Here is a 27108-nt window from a genome sequence, read left to right on the forward strand (position 1 = left end):
CTTCTAATTAAATGCACTTGATTATTTGGTCATTAATAGGTGTGAGCCACTCTATAAAACCAGAAGTATTTTGGCAGTTCAGTCATGTGGAGCATGAAGGCATTTTTTACGTGCATGTGTAAAACATTTAAGACAGTTGGCTATCTTCACAGGAGTGGCAGATTCACTCCAAGATCAGACCGCGCAACTTTAAGAAAAGTTGGAGGGAAAAAAAACAAGAGCTCCATCTCAGACTGTGCGGGCCTGAATTAGCAAGTTAAGTGTAAAAGTTGATCGCAATGCGATAAAAGAAGACAGAACCAGCAGGGCTCGTTTGAAAGAACTGACCTGGAAAAACACTCTTCCCCTCAAAAAGAAAAAATGGCAGGACGGCTTGGATTTTTCTAATTCATTTTCCTCATATCACTTCATGAACTTAGATTATTTTGGTCAGATCCATTACAGAAAATAAGGATAAAAACATTTAAATTACAGGTTGCTATGTAGCAAAATAGGGAAAAAAGAATGGGGGATGAATAGTTTTCCAAGGTAATGTATAATGTATAATACTAATTTATTGTATAGTGCCGTGTCTTCCCATAGAAACATCATGCTGAATTCGGACCAGAACTTTCAACAATTTCTCTAACAACTCCCAATGAAAGTTTTTTTTTTTCTCTTCTTCTTTGCAAGACTCATAAAACGATCGAAACAACTCCTTGATGTAATGAATATTTATATCTAACCTTTCCTTCACTAAGATAGCATCAAAAGTAATTGCATTTCCACATGTTCTCCTTTTCCTCTACTTTTTTTTTTTTTTTTGTATGCAGCACAGTCCACAAGCATGCTGCATTGATTGATGGAGTTTTTCACCATTTCTGTCAGTGACACAAAACCAAAACCTCACTGATATTCTAAGCGTTGTAAAATGGCGCACCAAATCGTGCGTCTATGCACACGCGGCTCTGTGGGATGTTACTAACATCGCATTAACTATTTCCTGGATGGTCGGTCAAAAGCCACATCTCCAAAGAGATTCTGACTGGCTATTCATGTGTAAAACAGTAGTTCAGCCTTCTTTGGGATAGTCTCTATGGATTTCTCTCTTTTTAACAAAATGAATGCAAAGTGATGTGATCCCTTCTGAAGTGAAATAGCGCATATTCATAATCGAATGGTTGTTTTAGAAAGACATGGCTTACTGTGGATTCATATAACTCAGAAATACTAGACTTTATAATAGTAATATATAATAGACTTTATTTTAGATATCATAGCACTTGCTGTGTGCTCACTTATATATTCTTAAGAGCACAACCATAGTGCCTATTTCGAACAGCATTGTTTTCTCTCTGGCTCAATCATGTAAGGCTCAATGGAAACGTCTTCCGCTGACGTTTTTTAATAAATATGGGAATAAAAAGTGCCTCTTGCACTACATAATAGCGCAAAAGAAATGACAGAGAACCCTCTCTGCCATCAAACTACAACAAATGGTGAAGTGTGTGGAGTGGAACGCTGTGGGAGATGGCGAGGGGCGCGGTGCAGAGCTGCATCAGAACAACCATTAAAAAGACGTGGATTCAGATCAAAGCCTTGCAGTTCCACTTGGTACAGACCACAACTGAAGAATCTTTATGTGAAAAGGAATGATTTAAAAGCATATTTGCCCTTTAATGAAAATAAAACAGTAAAGTTTGTGAAACTTTTTGTCAGTCTCCAGGCTTATGGCCAAGGCTGTAGTCTGGAGCAGAATTCTCAATAGGTTAATGATGAAAGTTAACTTTTTTTTTGAGAGACAAACATTGCAGGCTACCTTTACCGTCATAGAATATGTAACCCAGAAGGCATTTTTGTAAGCAAAAATGCCTTATGAGAATATCCACACTTTATAAAACCTTTATAGTAGTCATTAGAGTAAGCCTAGTGGGTCCCATATGTTAAAAGATTTCTGACTTTGTTTTTCTTGAGGACATATTTTTGTAAAGCATAAATTATTCTAAAATTTAACAAATGTCTTTAGGAGGATGTCAGATTTTAGTTTCTTTTCAGGCTTTACATTTTTGTTCCAGTTTGGCATTTTAGATCTGAAGACAAATCAAAAGAACCAAGTCAAAGTAAATAAAAATAAGAGCAATCCAGCTTTCTCCTACCTGGCAGACGCCGCTGATGCACATGTCCAAAGACTCGGTGTAACACCGTGTACCGTCCAGCACTTTGGGCGCCAGCTCCACCACAAGACCCGAGCCTTTGGCTTTACACTTGAGAGCACAAGGGTTTTCTGGATCATTATAGACAGGCAGCCAGTCATGGAAATGCCCCTGGTAACGCACGTCTGCGTGAGCTGAACACTGCTGAGCCCGGAAGTCCCCAGCATCTGGAGGGCAGTCCTAAGGGGCAACACCGAAACAAAATGTTAACAATGTTTCTTTTAAACAAAGTTACAAAGTGCTTTACTGTTTCGTATAGACGAAAGTCTTCCGATCAGTTCACAGTGGAGAAAAAGCCTCTATGTCCCAGTGAGCAATCAGGAGGACATGTGCCATGGCAATAAGTCTGATATAACGCGTTTAATGATGATGATGATGCTTTAAAATCAACGTTGATGCGTTGATGCTTTAAAATCAACGCAAAGAATAACAGGATATCAGTGTAGGTAGGCAATATTTTGGAGTTGGCAAAAAAAAAATCTATAACCTGAGTAATCATTTTACACAATGATTCACTTTCTGACATTGTCTGAAACATTTATCAACATGTATTGTCTGAAACATTTATCAACATGTATAAATAGACCATGAAAACCATTGTAATTACAAAGACCTGAAACCACCTAAACTAAAAGTTTTTTGGGAACCAAACTAATTATTGAATCGAAAATTGTAAACAATTCAGCATTTACAGTTAGAAAGACAAGGTGTGGCCTCAGCAAGGCAGCTGGGATCAGTGGAGTTTGGGGAAATTTTACTAAAGAGTGTCATCAAGTGTCTCAAGAGGTGATAAACACATTTTGTAAGTGACTTGGCCAAGAGGACGCGGGCAAGTACCAAAGAATAAAAAGGAGCCGAAGATTAATCCTTGGGGTACGCCACAACTCAGCCGAGCTAGAAATGATGTAAAATGATAAAATGTTATCACGAGGGTTCTGTGTTCGGTACGGGAATAACAGATCCTGAGCAAAGTCTTCATACCAATCCATAACCCTATGCAAGAGGATGCTGCTAATCGTGCTGCCTTCTTTATCTGTACTCAACAGATCATCAATCACATTCTGTGCACATGAGGTCGTCTAAAACCAAACTAGAAGCTTTTAAAAAATAATTACATTAAGCAAATGTTAGTTATTTGTGTCACTAACAGCCCAGTTATATTACATAAAAAAGAGAGACAAAAAATCTGTCACAGGTGCAGCTGCTTTTCATTTTTAGGTACAATTTAAAAATACAAAATTATGTCTCTTAATCTTCTCTCCAGTAACACAGATAGCTAACTTCCCTTCAGCATAAAATTTTACCTTTTTAACTTCTAATAACCAAACCAGTTTCTCATTTAATTCCACAGTAAAAGAAAGCCGCCTGCCAGCCCTGTAGATATCCTTGCAACTGTGCTGGACTTACCACATTACTGCACGTCCGATATTTGATATTCTGCCCTTCACAGGTTCTGCAGAAGATCAAGAAAAAAAAAATCATGAAACCAAACCCAAAATGCAACACAAGTCATTTGCATCTGGAGTCTCATGCTAAATGTGCCGTCATTTTCCAAATGTAATGAGTGTAACTGATATTTGTCAAACTACAAGCATATGTCTGAAGAGTTTTGTGAAGCTCTGCCGGTCTAATCTACCCGATGTGACGGCTGTATCTGAAGACAAACGCAGCAAACCACAGTCAACACGATGCTTTACCGGGAAATATTTGAGAGGTGACTTAATAGCATTTCTGTCTTGAAATCTTATTTCACTTATGATTTAATTTCTTACAGGTCTCCTGATAAGCCGTATGATCAATTCTTATCAGAAAAAGTTAACACATGGAAGCTGTATTGATTTTAACAGAAATATGTGTGCATTTTGTGCTGTGAAAACAATTCAAAATCGGTGGAACATGCTAAAGTATCAGGGGAGACGTTGTCTACCCCGACTTTACAAAATCTTTAGGAGGAACATAGCTATCTGTCAGTAGCAATCGATCTAACATTTAAATATTTTATACTTACTTAAAGAGAATCCGTTGCTTCATATCATTAACACCCCGTGGGATTAATGTGAGTTAATTGCAATGTCCATTAATCTATTATTAATATTTTATATATATAATTTACTCAGATTGACATCGTTGACATTTATATTTGGTCAGTTAAATAGATTTATACCATCTATACCAGATTTAGAGATCAGCGACCTCAATTTTAAAATTCAGGCAGTGTTGTGGACACTGATGATGAAACAGTCAGAGAACAATGAGAGAAATGTAGATTAAACACAATATTCAACATTCATTTCTCCATGTCATGTTGTCCAAAACTTGAGCAGCACTAATATATTATGATTATTTTAGCAGCTGAAGAAATTATCCCTGCCTCCGTGTTTAAGGGTAAAGAAATTAGACTGCAGGTCGCAGGGAGGATGGAGCCTTTCTCCAGCGGAGTTCACCCCGGACAGATCGCCAGTCCATAACTGTGATGCCACGAAACCATGATCCTGTATTTCTCCTCAAGATTTATACCAGCCCACGTGTCCTTACGCCAGGTGGAAACCGTGCAGCAGGTTCAAATTCAACTTTGTCCCAGACGTCTTGGTAAGAATAAGGTTTCTAAGATAATCTCATCCAAAATAAAACAGAGAGAATTGAGTGAACCTCAGCTTTGAGGATCCTGAATGAGCTGCCATTTGTCTTGCCGTACTAGTCCATAAACAAATCATAGCCCCATAAATTAACAGTAATATACATGCATTAGCAGAGGAGGCACAGTGGAGTCCTGCAGTCTATGTCTGCTGAACAGATTAAAGCACTTTGGATCGTGACTCTCTCCAGTCTGAGGCGGTTCTGCCCAAACTACTGAGCTCACCACTCACTGAAACGGAGGATTCCTTTCTCGTCAAGGGATGATAAACCGCTGATGGTAACAATGATAGGCCAATCACCCGAGACCGCAGTGGAAACTGATTAGACAATATTCCTTTTGAGTTTGGAAACTCAAAAGCAATTTCACTGCCTTTGTTCCTTAGCTAATCAGAAATCATGACTGGAGACAACGTCTCAGAGTTAAGACTCACACATGAGTGAAGGGCTTGGGATTTTTTTATTTTTTATTTTTTGCAGTGTTATTGCAGGGAGTGGATGTGGAGCGTGTGGCATGGCAGGAACATTAGAGCCCATGACGAATCCAGACAGTCCCGTCTGCCAAGCCAAACATCGAGTCATTGGGCCCGAACCCAAACAAGAGACGTCCAAAGACCAAGGGATGAGAGACAGGTAGCAAAGATCAATGTGGAAACTCACTCAGGGACCAGGAATATATAAACTAGACGTAAAGGCAATAAAACGAATTTCCCTTTTCGTTTCCTTCTCACACTGGAATTTCCAAGGTGGAGTTTAAACAGAAGTAGGCAGAGCCAGGACTAGGGTTCATCACGGTGTCATGGTTGGTTTTAACCTCAGAACCTCTGGACCACATTACAGGTGACTCGGACAATACGTGTCCTGCATTTCACAAACAGAGAAACGCAAGTAGAGAACAAACCAAGATCAAGAGCTGGACATTTTACCCAAGCCCTTGATGTTGCTCCAGCTCGTCCGTTTTGGAAGTTCATGTCAAGGTGTAAAGGTCTCCCAGTCATTCTCCTATGCTGCGGGGAAGACAGTGAGGAGCAACTCACATCCTAGTCTAAGAGAAGTAAAACAAATTGGCCACTATTATTCGCTAAAACCAGGTTTGAGCCTGTTTTATTCAGAAGCACTAATGCTTCTGATAACTATCTAGAGCTTTAGCCCAGTAGCTTCGTTGTGTCTCGGCACAATTCACCAAAATATGCGCAATGCACGTTAAAGGAGCCAGCTGATAGGCGTACACTAAGGAGACCCACTGCAGCACTTGTGGTGCGCAGTTTCTTAGCATTAGTAGAGTGTATCACCCTCAGTTTTAAGATACTACGCAGTCCGTCCAAGATTATTAATACAATATAAAATTTCTGAACATCTACACTTCCCATCTGGATGAGGAGCTATGGATCTGTGTCTCTACAGGCTGCTGTGTGCAGACGCCAAGGATCTTTTTGCTAAATGAGATTTCTATCAATGAACATCCTGATGCAAAAACCTCAACAAAGAATATTAACGCAAAGATTTGCCATGCATGAGCTTCATAAAAGAATGCCCGGCGCGTTTATTTCTCGCCTTGGAGGCCCAACGGCGGCCACGGTTCTTGCGAACAGGCCACGCTTTCAGAGTTTTGTGACTAGGTTAGATCGCTGCGTGGATGGGACTAATGAGGGCCAGATGATTAGTGTCCTAATCACCTCAAGGGTATATTTGCAGCGGCAATAAGTTGCTTGGCATGGCCACTTGTGTGTGTGTGGGTGTAAAGAAGCTGGAATTGGTTTGGAGGGTGTTGCAGGCACGTTTCCAGCCTCTCCTGCCAACAAAAACCGCTCACTCTCACACAAAGACACACATAAGAGGCCCTGTGCTGTGTTTTTTCTTTAATGACACTGTTATATCTGCCACCCCTGGCCAGGCTACTGCTCGCTCATTCCCACGCCGCCGTGGGGTGGATCATAGCTCATTAGCTGTAGCAGCTGCCAAAAGGACACGTAGGTTTGTAAACAGATCCACCTGGACCCTGATGAGCATGTAGAGCTCCACGTATGCAATCACAGGAGGAGCCCGAACCCAAAACACCCTCTTAACACATCCGCCGCTTTTACAGCCAGTAGCGCTCTGAGGTTCGCCTGACCCAAAAAAAAAAAAATGCGCTGGCCAGCCATCGACATCATGAGCCGGAGTCCTGAAAAAGCCCCTGACCCTAGTGTTTGCCGCGGAGTGCAGAGGGGGTCTGGCACGACACTTAGGCCCGTGTTGTGTTTCTCAGAGCACAGATGGATTCCTGGTTGGGAAGGCCCAGCTGCATATGGTAACTCGGTTGTGACCTTAAATATGATCTGCGCTGTTTTGTCAATTTGTCTTTTTACACAGTTGAGATGTTTTATGATCTCACTGGCTGCTCCTGTCATTTGGCGGCTCCCTCCTGAACACCCCAGGCACTGAGAAAGTGGTGAATTTTAGCAGCGAAGCGCACTGGCTACCTTTAGCAAGCGAGCAAGAGATTCTGGGAACTGTAAAAATGGAGGAATGTGGTGAAGTCACTCTGAGGCTATTTCCAAGCCTATAAATGTGACAATATTTCTATGGAAAACATACCGTCTCAGTTCTTATGTCCCTTTTTTTCCCCTTTCACCCATCAAACCCAGTTATGGCGGCCAACTTTGGTAAGCATTTTCAAACTCTAATCCTAAAGACCAGCAGGTAAGTCAGATTTCAGAACTAAAATGCCTTTATTAATGGACTCCCTTTCCAATGCTGCGAAAATGCTCGTGCAACCATGCAGATCACTTCTGTTTTGCCTTTTTTTTCACCCTTTAATTCTTCAGATCATAAAATTAATTTTAACACAGATAAAGATAACTTGAGTAACTACAAAAAGCAGTTTTCAAATTCTAATAAAATTTTTTATAGTAAAAAAAACTATCCAAACCAACCTAGCCCTACATAAAAAAACAGTAATTGTTCCCTTAAACTAATAACTGGTTGTGCCCTTCTTGGTGCCAACACCTTCCAGTAAGCGTTTGTGATAACTGGCATTGAGTCTAAGACATTGCTGGGGAGGAATTTTGCACCACTCTTTACTAAATGTTCTTAATTCGGTCACAATGGAGGGTGTTTCAACATTTTTAGCCTGTTTAATGTCATGCCACAGGTTCTCAATCAAATTCAAGTTCAGACTTTGAGTAGCTAATTCCAAGAAATTTATATTGCTTTTCTTTTCTTCAGCAGCAATTTAGAGGTGGATTTAATGGTGTACCTTGGCTCACTGCCCTGCTGTATAATGCAAGGCTACTTTCAATTCCGATGTTCTGCGTGGTCGTTCATAACTACGACTACTGCATATTACTAAAGTCTGACAGCACTCAGACTTCAGTCTGAGCGATTCCACACCTCAAAGTGACGTGCATGCAGATAACAGAAGGAGAAAATGGACGTCAAACAGCAGCACGCTGTTTGCAGAAAAAACATAGCGGTGGACAACGGGTCTCTGTGTTATTATGAAGTTATTGAGCAATGGGAGCCGAGAACATCAAGACAAAGAAAGGTACAGAAAAAAGGTTCTGCCGTTAACAGTGGCACTTTGTGGAGCCGTGACTGCTACTGCTGTAGAGAAGTCTGTGTGTATATGTAGTGCGAGTGAGGATAGTGATGTAAAAGATGGATTAAATGAGACATGACCAGTCAGACTGCAGAAGCTTTAGCACCACTTATGCAAGTGGCATTAATCGGATGTCCTTAGAGTGAAAAGGGCCCTACATACTGCCATGAAAAGGATGGATATGTATCAAAAATGGGAAAAAAGATTGGATTGGGGTCAGATTTACCTGCTGTGTGAGATGTTTTGAAGAGTAAGATCACTAAACCATCCCCAGACCATCATGCTACCACCCCAACGATTGACTGATGGTTTGATGCTGTGTTTCTGAACTACTGGGTTATTTTTACACCACATGTAGAGAGTGTCTCATAAGTTCACAGGAGCAGGCAAGTAATAAGTAATTTTGGCAGGCCAGAAACTCTTGGGAAGGTTTCCCACTGTTTCATGATTTCTCCATTTGTTTGTACGGGCTCACTGTGATTTAATGGGTGCCCAAAACCTTAAAAACAGCTCTGTAACCATTTCCAGACTGATAGATTCATTTTATCTCGTCTGTTCTTTGGTTTCTTAGATCGAGGCACAATGTATTGCTTATTTAAGTATTCCAGCCTACTTCATGCTGTCAGAAGGTTTCTTTCTTGGCTCAGACAGCAATCGGAGAAGTGTAATATATACACACATATATATATATACACACATATATATATATATATATATATATATATATACATATATTAATATATATACATATATATAGTTTCTACATATATACAAGATAAATAGATATATTCTAAATATATATATCATATATATTATTAGCATATATATATATATATTATAATATATATATATTATATATCCATACACATTATGTATAATCTAGATAGATACATATATCATTATAGTAGAGTATATATATATACTATTCATTATATATATTATAAATATATATATAGTATATATATAGTATATATATATATAGACATCCACATACACTATACAATAATATATATAGTAATATTAACCTATATATATATACATATATATATATACATTCTAATACATATTATTTATATCATATATCAGAGATATATATAGATATATATATATATATATATATTATTTATTTATTTATTTTTTACAGGGCAGATTTAGTATAATTTCATTGAAAAATGAATACAAAAAAGTATTTTAAAATTTACCAATGGTTCATGCGGAATCAAATTTAACCCCTTCATTATGATAATAAACTTTGTTAAAAGAAACTAGTTGGTAAATAATTGTCACGAGTACATGGTTGCTGACAAGTGGCTGAGACAAAGCAACAATATCCTCTCTTACTCTCCATTTGTCTTTGTATCAAGATCGAAACCATTATACAATCAATACATCAGTTTACTATGTTAGCAGGATCAAAGGATGAACACGGCTTATCTGTTTTGCAGTTAGATTAAATCTTTATATGTGTTGATATTGTGGTCTTTTTACTCAAGGTTGTCATACCGTAACAATCTCACATTGACCTATAGCTACTCATTTGTCTGATTCTTTGTTTAACCCTTGTTTAGTTGCATGGTCCAAGTTTGTTTTTATGGGTTTTTGTTTTTTTTGCTATTGCGAAGTAAATAAAAGTTCTGTCTCCTGCAGCTGTGTCCTTACCGACTGTAATTGTGACCTTTTAACCAGTCTCTGTAGAAGATTTAAATCACAAAAAACTAAAAGCGCACACAAATATCGTAAAAATACAAAAAAAGATCAAGATCGAACCTCGTTCCCTTGCCCCTTATTCCTGAATCGGCTTCTTGAAAGATATCCCCATTTGTCAGTGACATTTTTCAACATCTACCTAAATTACATGCCTACTATTGGGGTAGGGTTCAGGCTTGTAAGGGAGATTAGGATTAGGAGAAGGCAAACAGCGAGAGGCAACCTTACCTGGAGCTCAGACATCGTCTTAATGAGTAAGAGGCTCCTCCGCCACACGTACGTGAGCACTCGCTCCACGAGCCCCAGGCATCCCACAGCGTCTCCCGATCTTCCTCCGACCGGGCTGTCCGTGAGCTCTACAACCCAGAGAAGACGATGTGCATGAGTGAATAGTCATAAACATCCCAGAACACCATTATCAAGCATTAAACCTTTATTTCTTTACACCATGATGGTCAAAGTGGTCTTAACTCTAACCACGCCTCAACAGTTACTGTCATTTTGATCCAAGATTGCCTCATATGAGAATATAAGACATAAAGGCTTGCCTGTAATGACATTTATGGACTTACATCTTCGTAATCAATCTTTAACCTCTTGGGAAATAACTTAGACAAGCAAAAAAAAAAAAAAAAAATCAGGTAAATTGCATCAGCTGCTGCAAACAAAGAGTGTGTGACAATAAGAAAGACAAAGTTTCAGCCAGTCTTTAGACGATTAAATGTATTTTTATAAAGTTCAGACCACACGTCTCTGCTAATTGCATCGTGTTGTATTTGGCGGAGGGGCGAGGAAAACTACAGCAGCGCCCAAGGTCAACATCATGAGAGGAGAAGCGCACGTCTCGGATGTGAGGTGACAGCCAAAGACAGAAGATCCTCTCTCTGTCATCCATCTTATCCTGTTCCAGCTTTCCCCTCAGAGTCATTAACTGGAGCAACCATTCATTCCCACCTTTAAAAATGATGTGTGCTTGTAAAATAATCTGGATTATCTATGACTGGATATACATTATAGTATAGCTCTCTGTCTTGGGGAATTGCTGAGGAACCTTCAATGCTACGTCATCTAAAAACTGAACAATAAATACTGAACAATAAATATATTGTTTGCCTTTACTACAAGTGATAACGAGAAAATGGCTGTGCACAAGGTGAATAGATGAAACACTGGGGAAGAATGTATGTAATAAGCGTCAGAGCGAGGAAGTCTGGACCAACAGGAACACGTCTCGGTAGGCAGGAGGTGAGAACACATTAAATATAATAAAGTCCTACTGAATCATACTTTTTGGGGTGGGGGAAATGTTTCCACATGGTATACACTTAAGGGATTTTTAAATATTAATCCTGTGAAAAATAGTTGGTACGGATCCAAAATGAGGCGATAGCTGGTGTCCCCCAACCCTAGAAAGATGCGGTTCCTTGAGTTTCAACAGCAAGAATGGGAGACAGATATTTTAATTGTCTTGTGGAACCACCTTCCCAGCTATCATCTGATCACAGACTTTTAAAACCAGACTAAAAACTCTCCTTCCTGGATAAAGGTTACAGTTAGAGTGGGTACGGTAAAACATAAGACGTCTCCGTACAGCATGTGTCCGAAGCCATATGCTTAGACTGCTGGAGGAAACTAGAATTACTTTTACTCTCACAGCTATTTTTCCTATGTTTATACATTTTTTTTGTAGCCCGCTGCTTTTGAGTTCAGTTGTGTCTCCTGGTGGATGCACCCAGTGTTGGAGCGATTGCTGCCATGCACCGCCTTTGTTTTGCTTTCCCATAGGAAGCATTCCTGGTCTGAAGCCTCTCTGTTTATCTGGGTGTATTGCCTGGACTGAATCACTGACGGTAGTGTTACTGCTAATGATTTTATGTATCCGCTTTGTTGCTGTGTGTGTGTGTGTGTGGGTGTGTGTTTTTTCCATAGAAATTACTCCTTGTCCAATACTTTGAGTTCATGAGTTCAAAGCATTAATTACACTTTTTTTCTGCTATTAACCTAGTGTAGTCATTGTTTTGTTGTTGTTGTTTTTTTATGGATAAATTAGTGATTTTCCTCTCTGCTGTGCCTCTTTCTACATAAAAGTCATTGATGCATTATTGCCTCATTGTTTTTCCACATCAAAAGTACTCCTGGGCCAGTGTCTCTGTGTTAAATGGTGTCTCTGTGTTAAATGGACAGACCTGCTCACAGAGAGATTGCTGCCGTGAATTTTGAGAACCATTTGTTTTTCATTCCCACAGAAAGTACTCCTGGCTCGAAGCTTTCGTTTCCTGGAGAGACCCATAGCTGTCATTAACTATTTGGTCTTTCTTTATGTTTCTCTCCCCTAAAAAGTAGTCTAGTCCAGTGCCCCTGTGTTTTGTTTTTTTTGTTTTGTTTTGTTTTGTTTTTAGTCTCTTTAACTTCTCAACCTGCAACCTGTTGCGGCAGATTTCTGCTTAAAATGAGCCTGCTTCTGCTGGGTCTTCCTTCAGGATCAGTGATTGCTGCAAATTCAAAGGCGCAGCAGCAAACAGCTTCCATGGATAGAAATTGTTTTATAAACTTACAACAAAAACTCATCTGAATTAGGCTGTATCATATTACAATTTGGATTGGTTTAGATTGTGTGGATTGTTTTGGAATGAAATGGACCAATTTTGTCTTTTAAAATGCCTTCAGATGAATTTTGTGTAAGACTGATGCTATGTAGACATAAAAAGCCGTCAGCTTATCCACATCTCTGCAGTGAGAGCTGTAATGACCATTAATACCCATATATATCAGAGACTGGATTGTTCCCTATGTTCCCAGCAAAGCTTTGTACATTTACTGGTGGGTGGGAGGCTGACCTGCTCTCCTTTGGAACCAGATCCCAGTTTTTGTCCTGTCTGCTGCCATAGAGCTCAGACTTCTGGGGGATAAAGCTTCCTTACTCTGCTACTGTCAAATTATGCATCTTCTGCAGCTTTCGTTCTCTCTGTTTGTTTCTCTTCACAGAAGTCACATATAGCTGTTTCTCTTTAGCTGTGAGACGTTGCTGGACGAGGACATCGGCTGAACCACTGCTCCAAAAAGCTTACTCTTCTCTTTTTACACTTGGCCCACTTGACTCTGTGTTTATCCTCATCTCTTTTCTAGACACGGCAATTAAAAGGAGCCATTGCTGCTAATAAACTGAGTGTGCCGTTTTTCACGGCTGGGGTTTTAGGATTGGCTCAGAGCTTATATGGTTAGCCGCGTGTCTCCACTGGATGAAGGCACTAAAGGATCATTAACTCTCTACTTCGTTAAATTTCATAACTTTACTCCTGGACCGGGGCTTCTGTGTTTCTTGTGTGTCTGCTCTGTCCGATCGAACGCCCGGTCAGCCGTGGAAGATGGCGGCTCTGCTAGAGGTTTCTCCCGTTGCTACATACATGAGCAGTATGAGAGACTGCTGCAAAATTGTAACTGTAATTTTATCCTGTAATTTACTTTATAGTCCGTGGGCCAAAATCTGTAGGACGTCTCCTTAAGAACTTTCATATGAACTGTCAGGGGGCAACTTTCTTGCACCGGGATCAGTTGCTACACATAGCAGTGATCTCAAAACACCAATGTTCCCACGTTTTCACTTTCACATTAATTTTAAGATACAAATTGTGGCGGGGATAAGTCGTTTGGCACAACGACACCTGTCGCCTGTGCTATCCTAGCGCAGCAGGTCTTGTTGATATCAAAGTAAATTAGGCAAAAGTCTGGACTATTTCTGCCCTGTGATGAACTGGCGACCTGTCCAGGTTGTACCCTGCCTCTCGCCCATTGACAGCTGGAGATAGAGACCGGCACCCCAGTTTAGATTTTTGATCTGCTATAACTTATTAATGTGCAGGTGAAAACGTGGGAACATTGGTGTTTTGAGATCACTGCTATGTGTAGCAACTTATCCCGGTGGAAGAAAGTTGCCGTCTGACAGTTCATACAAAAAGTAATCCTACAGATTCTGGCCCACGGCCTATTATCCTGTAAATTACGGTAATTTACTGTAAATTTCAAGCTGTATGCAAACGAAATTTCGTTCTGTACACACTCTGTGCATACAAAATGACAAATAAAGTTGTCTAAGTCTAAGTCTAAAATGAATGGCATAATCCTCCACTCTTCTGTCCACAGGCTTGTTCAGGAAGAGGGATTGCTGCAATGTCAGAGAACGAATGCAATCGGCTAAGTGTTTTTGGATAGAAAACTCCTGACCAATTTGAAAATAAACTGAACTTCACTGCATTGTTTGCTAACTAGGAGAATGAAGCGATTCTGAATGTCTCAATATTACAGTATGTTTCTCTATATCAGGGGTCACCAACAGGGCCCTCAAGGACCATATTTGGTGACCACGAGCCTTGAAAAAGAGGCAAGTTATTTCGACCTCTTAGGGCCGTTTTTCCAACAGGACGCCACCGATAGATGCATCTCACAGCGGGAAGCAGATACAATGCAATAATAGTCTGCTAATTATTTGTCTTTGGGTCCTGGCAGCAACAACATCCATGCACTCTAGAAACTAGAGCGAGGTGGCGGGGTTCATGTTATTAAAAAAAAAAGCGCCTTGGCGACCGATATAAACGCTTGTCAGCGCTGATGACGCCTAAGGAACAGCAGAGGCGGATGGCGAGCGCTAAACAAAGCCAGCAGAGCATTTAGGCAAACATGCAGGCAATGGCAGTAACTTTCTCCAGGAGCCAACTATGTCAGTGTTTGGATCGCTGGTAAATAAACACAGGCCGCGCGCTGGGCAGCCCGTTTCCTTCGCCACCTTAACTCTCCTTTGAACAGCAATCAGGGAATTTTTCACTCAATTACAAACTAAGAGCTGCGTGCGGCAGCGTGACAGGGCCGGCGGGGGCGAGAGGAGGGGAAGCAGATGAAGGATGGAGGGGCTAAAGATGAAGAGCTGTTTGGCTTACTGTGCTCCTATTGTTCACAAGGCTTTGCTCTTTGGACAGCAATCCCTCTGGTCCTCTGATCAAAAGACATCAGATAACCACTTAACGTCTTCCTAACCCTTTCATTGCCACATTTACCACCTATATCACTCCAGTACCTCTAGGTGGACCTTTCCACAGTATCACGATAGACCTCACGTCACTTTCCTTCATGCAGCCTTTCGTGTGAGACGAATTAGGCAAACGCATCAACACACATAGGGCTTTAGTGATTTACTTTTTTAAAAAAAGAAGCATGGAGCAAACACATTATAAAAGATCTGTGCACAAGTTTTAAATCGACAGCAATATCTTTTATATTTTCCTTCCAAGAAGTGGAACTTATTTGCAACCTTTTCAAGTTGTCTCCAGCAATTGTTTGAGGCTTTCTGAAGGTCATTCAAAGTTTTTCTTTATAACCGAGTTAAGAAAAAAATGCACTTTAGTCTGTGTACCTGGCTGTCTGCTTTAAAATAAAATAAAAAAGGTGCAACATTGACAAGTGGAGGACTAAAAGAAGGCCAATAGAAATGTTTTCACAGAAAGTGAACAGCAGCCAACAGTCAGGCTTTGTAAGAAAGGGAAGATATAAAAATCAAAGGAGTGATATAAGGATGACTGAAGACTTTTGCACAGTTCTGAAAGAGCCAAAACGAGCACCTCACTCAGAAAAATGTTCTATGGCTTAACAAACAATGTTTTCTTTGAAAAAAGCCATACATAATCAAAAAAAATGGTTAGCGTTACTTAACTCTAACTCCAAAGTCGAAAGAAAAACTTCAGAAAACCTGAAAAGCTACAAACTACAACCACCTCTAAAGAATACCAAAAGTCCGGCTCATTGGAGACAAAATATAAAGGAACGGGGAGTAAGTAAAGACTTTTGTTCAGCACTGTATATCCAATGTTTAGGCTGTGACAGGCAGACTCTGTTTAAGACACCTGTCAACAGCTGAGGCTAAGTACATTTTCCCTTGAAGATGGAAAACTCCTGCAACAGGAGAAAAAGGAAACCCGACTCCGGAGCCTTCTTCAGCAGACTGGGTAAATATACAAATGATTCCTTTTTTTAGTCCGAAAAGATACACGATATGCACACATCTGCTGAAGCCTTTGTCATGCACGACCCCGGGGCGGTGTCCCCGCGATGCCACAGAAAGACGAGACAGCAGAGTATGGTTATGTGCAGGAAATATGGACATTGTTATAATACAGCAAGCGAAGCCAACGTCACGGGCCAAAAATACAAAAAGTTTGTCCGCTACCAGAAAAAGAAGAGCTGTCACCAGCAGCCGGCGGGCGGAAAACTGCAGCTCCATGTCGTCTCGGAGCGTGATCCTCCGTTTTCCAGCCCGGCGTGTGAGAGTCCGATGCTGGCTGACTCACTGCTTTGCGTCCTCCCTGCCTGCCTGCTGTCTCCGCTCTGGCTCGCTGCAGCTTTTCCTCAGGAGTAGCAATGTGGAGCTGGAGGGAGGGGACTGGACTGGGAGGCTGTAATTTGTGTGTGCGTGTGCTGTGCATGGAAGTCTTTTTTTTTTTTTGGGAGGTGGGAAAGGTCTCAGTCTTGGCACTCAGAGCCGATCGGTGAATAGGCCTCGGTCAAGCGTGCTAATACAAACAAGGAGTCGGTGTCGGCTGCAGATTCACACTTTCACACTCGTGTGTCGACAGCGGGAGAAAAGAAATTACGTACAGCTGCAGCAGCTTTGCAAAAGTATTAAATCCCCATGAACTTCTTCATACTTTGTCACGTTAGAACGGGAAAAAAACATCAATTATATTTCTAGGGGACACTCATCGTGGTGAAGTGGAAAGGGGGATGCTTTTGCAAACAGAAAACCTGAAAAAAATGTGGTTTCGGCTCCGTTTACTCTGATGCCTCTGAATTTGCCACAAGCAAGCATTTAGAAGAAGGCGCTCTGGTCAGATGAGACCGACGATGAATCTTTTTGCTTATATGCAAAAAAACACTGTGTTTGGGTAAAACTAACACTGAACCGCCCCAAATCTGGCCTTTATTGAGGAGTGGCAGGAAAAAGAAAAACATTATTGAGGGGGAAACCAAAAAAAAAAACCCATCCTGTTTGCAGTTTGCAATAATTCATACAGGAGACTCTGCAAATATGTGGAAGATGGTCGTTTGGTCAGATCAGACCAAACTAAAACTTCTGGCCTGTGTGTAAATTACTGTGCGGTGAAAGAACATCACTCCACAGTGAACCGTAGTAATGGCAGCGTCATGCTGTGGAGGGGAAAGTCTTCAGCAGGGACAGGGTAGCTGGTCCGAGTTAATGAGAACACTGCAAAAAAGGAACTTAAAATAAGTAAAATGTTCTTAAAATGTGTGTATTTTTCCTTGATTTTAGAAGGTTAATAAGATTATTTGCAAATGGAATAAGATTTGCACTTAAAATAGAAACAACTCATCTCCATCACCTTGTGTCAAGTGCAGGATGTCTAATTATCTTATTTTAGGGGTAGAAATACTCATTCCATTGGCAAATAATCTTATTTACCTGCTCAAATCAAGGACAAATACACTAACTTTAAGAACATTTTACTTATTTTTAGATCCGTTTTTGCAGTGAAGATACATACATAGAACATACACACTGCAAAAAGGAACTAAAAATAAGTACAATAAAAATAAGTACATAATTTCTTGAAATTATGTATTTTTCTTTGATTTGAGCAGCTAAATAAGACTATTTGCCAAAGGAATAAGATTTTTTGCACTTAAGATAAGAACAATTAATCTCTATTAATTATCTTATTTTAGGGGTAAAACTACTAATACCATTGGCAAAGAGTCTTATTTAGCTGCTCAAATCAAGGAAAAATACATAATTTCAAGAGAAATTTTACTTATTTTTAGTTCCCTTTTTGCAGCGCATACAACAATCAGGCACTAGAAGTCTCTTGGAGAGGAGGCGAAACGTTTCTACAAAGAAGAACCCGTCCAGAGGAGCGGCTCGACTTTTTGTTTCCTACCCGGATTATTATCAGGACAATTAGGCGCTAGTTTGAGTTGTTCTATTGCATAAAATGCCAACTAAATGTACCGAAGACTGTGTGAAAAATGTATAAAGCTTACTTGCGTGAGGGACTCTACAGACCAATTTTTTTTCCTTTTCCAAATCCCCGCTCATGACTTTTCAGATTTCTGTCTCGCGTCTTTCGCGATCTCTAAAGCTCGCTTTTCACCGATCCCAGCCCTCCGCCAATCCTGTCATGTCAACGTTTCTCAATTTCATTTTTGGCCTGAATCGTTTTGCTCCGTCTTTTTCCAGCCCTCTTACATATTTCAACCATTTCACACACATACAAAAAAAAAAAAACCATAGTGTACTCCACTTACAAATTGGTTTATATTTCCAAGCAGGAAAAGAGACGGAGACATACATTTGGCATCGCGTGTACAAATCCAGACCGTGCTTTGTCTTTCCCACCGGGGTACGTGTGAGAGTCCCATGTAAATCAGATGACATGGTCTGGTCGCAGAAGCTATCAGTGTAGACGTTTTTTTTACGAGCTGTACGTCTGCTTCAATAGAGCCTTTCATAACATCTGGCGGTTTAAGCCAGAGCGAACACGTATGCTGTGAAAGTGGGGAAAAGAGCCAGGTGTACCCTGGAGGGACAAACCCTCTGGTTGCAGGGAAGGAGGATAAAAAAATGCACATTTGTATGGACAGCTTTTGGCACAGAGGGAATATACCATACAATAAGTGGCTGTCAATTTTTTATTATTTTTTTTTTTTTGTGGGCAATAGCTGGACATGTGAATTCAAACGTGTAACAGAACATTGAGAATAAAGCAGGGGAATTTTAGTGCCAAACCACTCGGTGCTCCTTGACGGGAGTTACAAGGTAGCAGGCTTTCTGCCGCGACGTTCCAAAGGCAATAAAAGAAACGCTCCAAATCAGGAATCCCAAATAAAACACCAAATTCGAAAACCGCATCGTTTTATTCAATTAGGGCTCCTGTGGAATGTGTGGCACTGCACTGCAAAAAGAGAACTAAAAATAAGTAAAAATGTTCTTGAAATGAATGTATTTACCCTTGATTTGAGCAGGTAAATAAGATTTTTTTTGCCAATGGAATGAGTATTTTTACCCCTAAAATAAGATAATTAGATATACTGCACTTACAATAAGATGATGGAGATGAACTGTTCTTATTTTAAGTGCTAAAATCCTATTCCATTGGCAAATAGTCTTATTTACCTGCTCAAACCAAGGGCAAATACATTCATTTCAAGAAAATTTTACTTGTTTTTAGTTCTGTTTTTGCAGTGTGCGGAGCAAACGGCGGCATTTGGGGCGGACGGCTTCACCGATGCACACTTCTGATGTTCTAAAACAAAACAGTACTGACAGTACAAGGCTTACTCTGTTAGATTCGTATGGTATGCAAATTGTGCAAATAAGGGAGATATCTAACGCACACACTTTAGCAGACACTTAACGCACGTTTTCTCGGGTCAACACGTGGAGTCGCGCCCTCCCCCTGCTGACTTAATCCGTAACCTTCTGATGTTTTCTTTTCAGGAAATCCTCCTCGCATCCGCACATGTGCGACTACTGAAAATAAACCTGCGGGAACGTGATGTGCACCGCCCGATTTTTAAAACCAAAACAGACGGGGAGGAAATGAACGTGTTTGACTGACACCGGCCCCGGAGCTGCGCCTCCACCGCAGCGCTGCTGGCAAGGACTTTGGTCGGTTTCAAACAATAATCCACGACGAAGATGAGGCGAGAACAAAAATACACAATATAATCTGGTGTTATTTTACACGGGGGAAAGTGAAGATATTGGGTTGCGCGCACGGGGTTTGGGATAGCTGTGGAAATAATCGTCCGAAGACAAACGATTCAGTGTCTTTTGGAGATAATTTGGCTTTATTAGAGTCCAAGACTGCAGTAGTTTTGGGCTTTTCTGGTATCAAGAAACTGACAACTGAGAAGAGATACCAGACGGGGCTAAGAGCAAACAAGCAGCTCTGCCAGAGGTTTGTCTTTCATTTGGCATCAACTGACAGCATGTTTACCTAAATCACAGTATTTACAGTGACTCAAGTTTACTCTTCAACCTAAGTGTGGCTAAACTTGTGGTCTGTGGGCGTTGGGAATTCTGTGCTTTTATTTCCAAGACAGTAGAGGTTATTAATTGATAATGTCTGGAAGTAAAAATAAAAAAAACAAATAAAAAAATGTTTACCTTTGGAAAACAAAGTCCCGGTTTCCAGATGTTAACCGTATCAAACAGCAACTTTAAAATGTCTTTGTTTCTATACTTTATATGCGAGATGCACAGAGTAATTTCATGGTGTAAAATGTTTAAGTTGGCCCGCTGTGACTGGTCAAAAACACAAAAATCAGAGATTTTTGCCACAATCTCAATGTGTTTGGGTTTCTATTTTCCTTTGCATATGTATTTTTGACTATCGCTTTGCAGTTATGTTTCCTAGGTTGTGCTTTCTTTAGTTTTTTCCTTATGTTTATTTCTACTTAAGTGTTTGAGCTATTGGACTTCTTTGTGTTTCCCCCCCCCCCCCTTTTATAGGTTCTAGTTGCTCTCATTTTAGTTCACACTTTTTGTGGATTATGCTCTTAGTTCACTATGAACCTTTTGAATTATTTCCTGTTGGATTCTCTTTAGTCTCTGTTCATTGCACTCCTCCCCACAGCTTCATCGTTTTTAATTGGTCCCAGCTGTTCTTAATCTCCTGATTACATTTACCTGTTTCTGTCTCACTTTTCTCCACCCTGCCCCACTATTTAGTCTCTCTAGTTCTCTCTGTTCCTTGCTGTTTTTTTTCCGCTGACTTCATGCCCCCTGTCGCTCTATAGCATTTTCCTTTGCCTCCTTTCTCTGCCATATCCCTCGTCTCTCTGTTTTGTCATTTCTTCATGCCTAGTTCGGTTCCCAGACTTCCTGCCGCATCTTTTTGCGTCAGTTTTCTTTTTATCACTGACCTCGCTGCGCTTTGGTCCTCCTTAAATTGTATCATGATAATTTTAGTGGCCAGTGTTGCTACACGTATTTAAATCTAAATCTCCGAGGGGTATCTCTAACTTTGAGCTTAACTGCAACAACAACAAAAAGCAGGAACTTCACTTATTCATGTAAAAACATCCCTCCACCTATTGTCTTTTGCTTGTCCAAGACACTCCAGTCATGTAAGAATAAACTCTTGTCTCCTGTAAGAGTAAGCAAGACAACTTGATTGATAATGACAATCAATATGATGTACTTTAATCACCAACAATTTCACTTTTCAACTTCACTGGATGTTGTTTCCAAGAAACGACAACACATTTCTTGAGGAACATTTTTGACAGAAGTTCAAGGTAGAGGTTGGCTTACGTCCGCGGTCAGCTCTGAGCCCCAACCTTTTCACAGTTGTGATGGACGGGTTAAGAGATCAGGTTACGTCCACAGACGATGACATTTGCACATGATATTGTGATTGCGTACGTTGTGTAACGAGACCGGGAGAGAGTCAGGAGAATTGGAGAAACGGTCTGGATGGAAGAGGGATGAAAGTTAGTAGAAGCAAAACATGCAGGTGAGAGAGAGAGGGAAAAGCTAATAATCAAAAGATGAGTTGAAGTAGCAGGGTTCACCCATCCAAACCAAAGGCGGTGAATATCCGAGCTTAAGAAGGAAGGGCCAGTAGGGTTGAGGACAAATAGCTGCAAGAGCTAAAAAGGAAGGTTTTTAAGATGATAGAGAGAGCTGCTATGATGTCTGGATTGAAGAGAGTGGCATTAATCATTAAAAAATGAGCTGCGTTGAAGACTATATGATTTTCATTGGGAGTGATCAAAATGGACTGGATTCAAATGGGTTTATCAGAAGGGCAGCACATGTTGAGTGGTTTAGAGGCAAATAAAGGCAACGTTGACATGGTCTGGAGGTGCTGATGGATCATGGGAAGTGCAGAAGAGGGATCTTGGACAAACTGGAGAAAGGATGCTGAATATTGAGCTGTCAGGGAGAAGCACACAGAGAAGGTGCATGGAAGCAGAGAAGGAGTGGAATACAAAGCAAGAAAGAAAGAAATCTTTATTTGTCATTGCAATTCTACATTCCAATGAAATGTGTCTTCTGCAAAATGCTTAATGGCAGGATGCTTAATGGATAAGATGAAGGCTGATGATACGTTGTGGTCACTGTGTTGCATCCGAAAGAAAATGTATGTATAAATTCACGTGGTTACACAAACCTTGCTTTTAAACCTTACATAGAGAACAGAATATAAATCAGTCAAGTTTGTAACACATAAACAGGAACACCGCCTATCATAAAAGTTTTATAAAACATGGCAAAGTCAAGTAGTTTCATCCTCTGTAAGTGAATACAGGGTCAGATTAAAAGGTTGCCAAATTACGAGGTGACGACCTGAGCTAACGGTCTCAGACTTCTCAGAAAGAAAGACGAATGAAGCTAAAGTTACAGGTGACCGACATTAAGGTGCACTCCAGAGCCTAAAACATCGGCTCCCACGGAGAGACTTAAATGATTCGAGTAGGATAAACGTTAGCCTCCCACAACCCCCACGTACAAGACCTACACGGGTTCCTGTCTTGATTTACGCCAAAGTCATTGTTTAAAAAGCTCGCTGGGTCACAGACGAAAATGTTTTACCAGGACGAGGATTTTACGAGTTGCAGCTGAAAACCAACTACGTTTCCCCTCCTCACCAAAGAAGGGATTAAAATCTAGATCTACCTCTGTGACAGTCAGCTGAAACAAATCCGACACACGTGGAGGGGAAGAAAACTTGAGAGAGATTTAAAAACAAAAAAACTTGAAAATGTTTCCCTCATTGTTTTGCGTTTTTGATGATTAAGATCTAACTTTTAGCCTTCATCTCCTCCACACCCCTGTAAAGCAGATGTTTCCTTTTATTATTCCTTCACCCTGACTCTTTATGAGGGGTGTTCTGTCGGATCGCTGTGTCTCACAAGTGATGGGAACATTTCCTGTGCTAATTTGTGGGTGGGGAAGACGAATATCACTGAGTACGTATGAGAGAAAAATTATCTTCTCAGGGGGAAAGACCGATGTCCCAATGCGGCCTTTACGAACGCAGTCGAGCTCTTATTTAACGTCCTCAGTGTTGCAGAGGAGACATTTATTCTACACTGCATCTTGGTCCCAGATCATTTAAAGCGCGGATGAAGACGAAATGATTTGCTTCTCGCTCGCGTAAGTCATTGCGTTGGAACAACTCGTGAACTTTTACTGGACGGCTGACATTGGCTTACGCACCAACCAATAAATGGACCAAAGGATAAGCAACATGGAGCAGTTTGCTAAAACTGATACAAAACGGATTCCCAAAACTAGGTGTGTTAGTTTTGCAGATTATAAACGAAATAATCAGAAACGTTTGAGCGTAGCTGAGCCTTGAAAAGAAGCGACTGGACCCTAAGGTTGCCAAATCGTACATCTTTTTGTCCATGATGGGTGCCAGGCAGATTGCCACTATGCTATTTCTTACCTTCGTTGTTTTGGTTCTTTTCGGAACAATATGGTGTGGTCGTTTCATTAATCTATACCTTTCCAGTTGAATTATTTTTTATCCGCTTTGGAAAAGTATGTTTTTACGTTCTACGTTTAGTGTGCTGCAAGAAAATGTTTTTTTTATGAGGCGCAATTAATATTATTTAGCAGCAGAAGGTCGCTTGAGAGTTTGAATCTGATGGAGAGTCACAACAAACCAGTTCATGAGACAATAATAAAAAAAAGAAAGTCTAATATAAAAAAAAATGCATAATAAAATTCAACTGAATTAAACGACATATGAGACCATGATTATTTATTTCCACAGTTCATGAAATAAACTGCAATGAAATTAAATTATGAGTAGCCACCGTTGTTGATGCATGGGTACAAAATGGTTTGTTTGGTGGCGAACAAGTAAGAGAGGAAAGGAGGAAATGACAACATCAGTATAACGTTGGTGTGCAAATACGCAAAGAACCGCACTGACCGACCCAGAGCTGACCATGGCTACTTATGATCCAGCTCTTAAACATTAAACAGAAGATAATTGCTAAAGGTTGGAAAATGTGGACTGAGCTTCTGTTTCAGTAGTACGAGGACAGAAAAGCCCTTAAAAAGTGATGTTCTGCACTAAATAGCAGTAGACCTCAATAAATCCCCCTTAGGGAGGACGTGGTTTGCTGAGGAACTCATGGAAATAAACGTATGTCATTGATTTGGAGGAAATCACCACTAAAAACCAAAAATGTAAACGGATTGCTCAAGCAGAAGTGATTTATTCAAAAATAATCTGACTGGGGAGCAAGAATGCTGGTGTGATTCATACATTTAGGAGATTTTTTTTTTTTTTTTTATCTGTCCAGAACTAAACAACTATAAATCTAGACAGCTGGATAAAAAGAAATGCACCCAATACCTTTAAAATCTTAAAAAATGTCAACCTAATCTATATATAAAAATTTAAACCAGTCAACTTCATCTATAAGAAAATGCATTAATCATCAGGAGAAATTAAGATCTAGCTTAGGAATGCAACATGTCTTCTCCAAAAACTGCTATGTTTAACAATTACAGCGTAATATTTTATAATAAGCGTTTTAAATCTGTACAGTGACATGATGAGAAAGCCAGTGACCACAACGTTCTCCCCCCTGAGTATCCCCCTACAGCTCCAGCACACTGCAGAGCGGGCCTACACCAGGTAATTAAGAATCAGCCATGACATTTACTGCTTCCTCGAGCCGCCACTCATGTGTTCTCCGAGCTTTTCACGTCGGCAAATGTTTTAGCAGCTTTCCCTGTGAACGCGCAGGCTAACGGGTCAGGGTTTCACTGCAACAGCAACCGGACCACCCCCGATCCCGGTCCCACATACTCCACACCCCTTCCCTCACCCATCACAGCAACGGTGACATTTTTAAAGAGGAAGGGGACGGGTATAAATTAGCCACGTAAATCGGCTCGAGGCAGTCGTACCGGACCTCCACGGTGGGCTGCATTCAGATCTGGGCACACACATTATTTATGGACCAGCCAGCACCGAGTCGATCCCTTGTGCTTCAACGCACAGACCACACTGCTGCCATGTCATCTGGAAATAAAGCTTCTCTGAAGAGTTTAGGCTGTTAGGGAAATGGGTCAAGATCACGTTTGTTGGGCAAATATACGTTTTTTTTTTTTTGTGCAAAGCAACAGCTGTCTGTTCAAAAAATTTTAAAATGTGATTTGCAAGATTAAAGCTTTGTCAAACAATTTGATATTTTTACTATACCTAAAACACAGATTTTAAATACTTTATAGTCTTGCTAGAGTCTCCTCCGCTCCACAGAAACAAGAAAGAATGTTGACTTTGGTTGAGAAAAAGTGGAAAGTGGCGCTGCATTAAATGGCTTTAAAGTTTAAAAAAAAAATTAAACCAGTTATAGATGATAAATAAACCTTACCACTTCTGAACATTTTTCGATTTTTTGAAAATCGAGTCTCCTTTGGAGAAAATCTCTAAACTAATAACAGCTGATAAAGAAAATAGTGTTTTTTAAAAGGGTTACAGAAAGACCTGTTTAGATTTAATGAGTTTTATGAAAATATTATTGATAGGCTACTGTACATTATCAACAAATCAAGTGCAGATTTTTATAATCTACTGCCTAGATGAATTATTTTACATTTTATTGAGTATTTGTGTCCCTATTTATGAGAACCCAAATGTGGTTCATCATTCTGATATGCAATGTGCTGTAAATATTACTATTAAAGTGTCTTTTCCTGGTTTTCAATTCACCCTTCCAGTTTGCGCTGGTCTTATTCTTTTACTTTTTTTTATTTTACAGGAAATGAAAAATGAAATTCACCCTGAAAACATTCACAGCTATTTGATCGGTGCAAAATGTGGTGAGATTTTGTATTTTCAACAATTAGCGATAGGTTCAATAACACACACCATTTACCAGTAGTCGCATTTAGACCCGGAGCCAAGTTATTTATGAAATTAGGAATTAAAAGACATAGAGATACATTCAGAAATGAAGATCAATCAGATCAGAAAATGCTAAATCCTCTTTATGAGAGCATGGTGTCACATGGTGTTAGCTTCTGCTTATTTCAATAGTGTTTTATTGCATGGCCACTAATGCATTTTAATTATATCTCATTCCTGTATTGCATGTTTGTTGCCTTACTATACCATTTAAAATGTTTTAATGTATTTCGTACAGCACTTTGATCCCTTTGGTCATTTAAAGCACTTTATAAATAAAGTTGTATGAGATTGAAGAGCACCTGCTAGTTTTGTGCTTCCTGTGAAGCTAAACACAAGGCATCACCGCACCATCACGGCCTGCTCGTATTGGACATATATCGTGCTCTTGTCATCTGTATTCTCGGTTAAAAAAAATGTTTTTGTCATAGAGGGTCACTCGTTGTGGTTTCCATGCATGCTGTTTCGCAGGCTTAGGAGTTGGAGCACAGAAAATGCTTTTGTTGAAACAAAATGAAATAGTGGGACCCTACCACTGATCTTTTATGGATGAGAAAAATCATTCAAAAATCATGAGAAAAATCTCATGATTATACATGATTTCACACAATGAGTGAAATATAGGTTTGTTGGAAAAACACTAAACTGTATTTATTGTGATTCTTTCAGATTAGACTCTTTATTTCCCTCTTGTGTCAAATAAATAGGTGGCAAAAAAGGAGGACAAGTTTCCCCCTAGGCTGTATGCTTGTACTAAAAAGTCAGAATTGTTGAAATTAAACTACGCCACAAACCTTCAATTGCTATAAAGGTGAACTAAAGTCTTCTAAGTAAAGTTTATGCCCCAGACAACTTGTTTAAAGCTGAGGACATACAGGGCAGTAATGATTTGCGAGGAGGCAGAGTGTGAAAACACCAGTGCTTAATGTATAAATTGGAAAACCTGGGTGGATAATCTAAATCACATTAAAACGCTGATCGGAGCTGAAATAACATCACACCGACAGACATGTTACCAAGATTAATTAGCTGCCTCATGCTGCAAAAAAAA

The 27108-nt window shown here is 40.1% G+C and overlaps 1 protein-coding gene across 1 annotated transcript in view; it reads right to left on the reverse strand.

Moving 5' to 3' along the window:
* The window catches only part of adamtsl3 (ADAMTS-like 3), a gene marked incomplete in the record, with an annotated part of 128873 nt that overhangs the window by 27727 nt on the left and 74038 nt on the right, over window positions 1–27108 (reverse strand). Inside the window, 3 exon segments of the mRNA XM_036146566.1 lie at window positions 2161–2372; window positions 3600–3645; window positions 10342–10469. Coding sequence (XP_036002459.1) covers window positions 2161–2372; window positions 3600–3645; window positions 10342–10469 — 386 coding nt within the window.

Source organism: Fundulus heteroclitus, chromosome 14 (genome assembly GCF_011125445.2).
Source record: "Fundulus heteroclitus isolate FHET01 chromosome 14, MU-UCD_Fhet_4.1, whole genome shotgun sequence".
Classification (NCBI taxonomy): Eukaryota; Metazoa; Chordata; class Actinopteri; order Cyprinodontiformes; family Fundulidae; genus Fundulus; species Fundulus heteroclitus.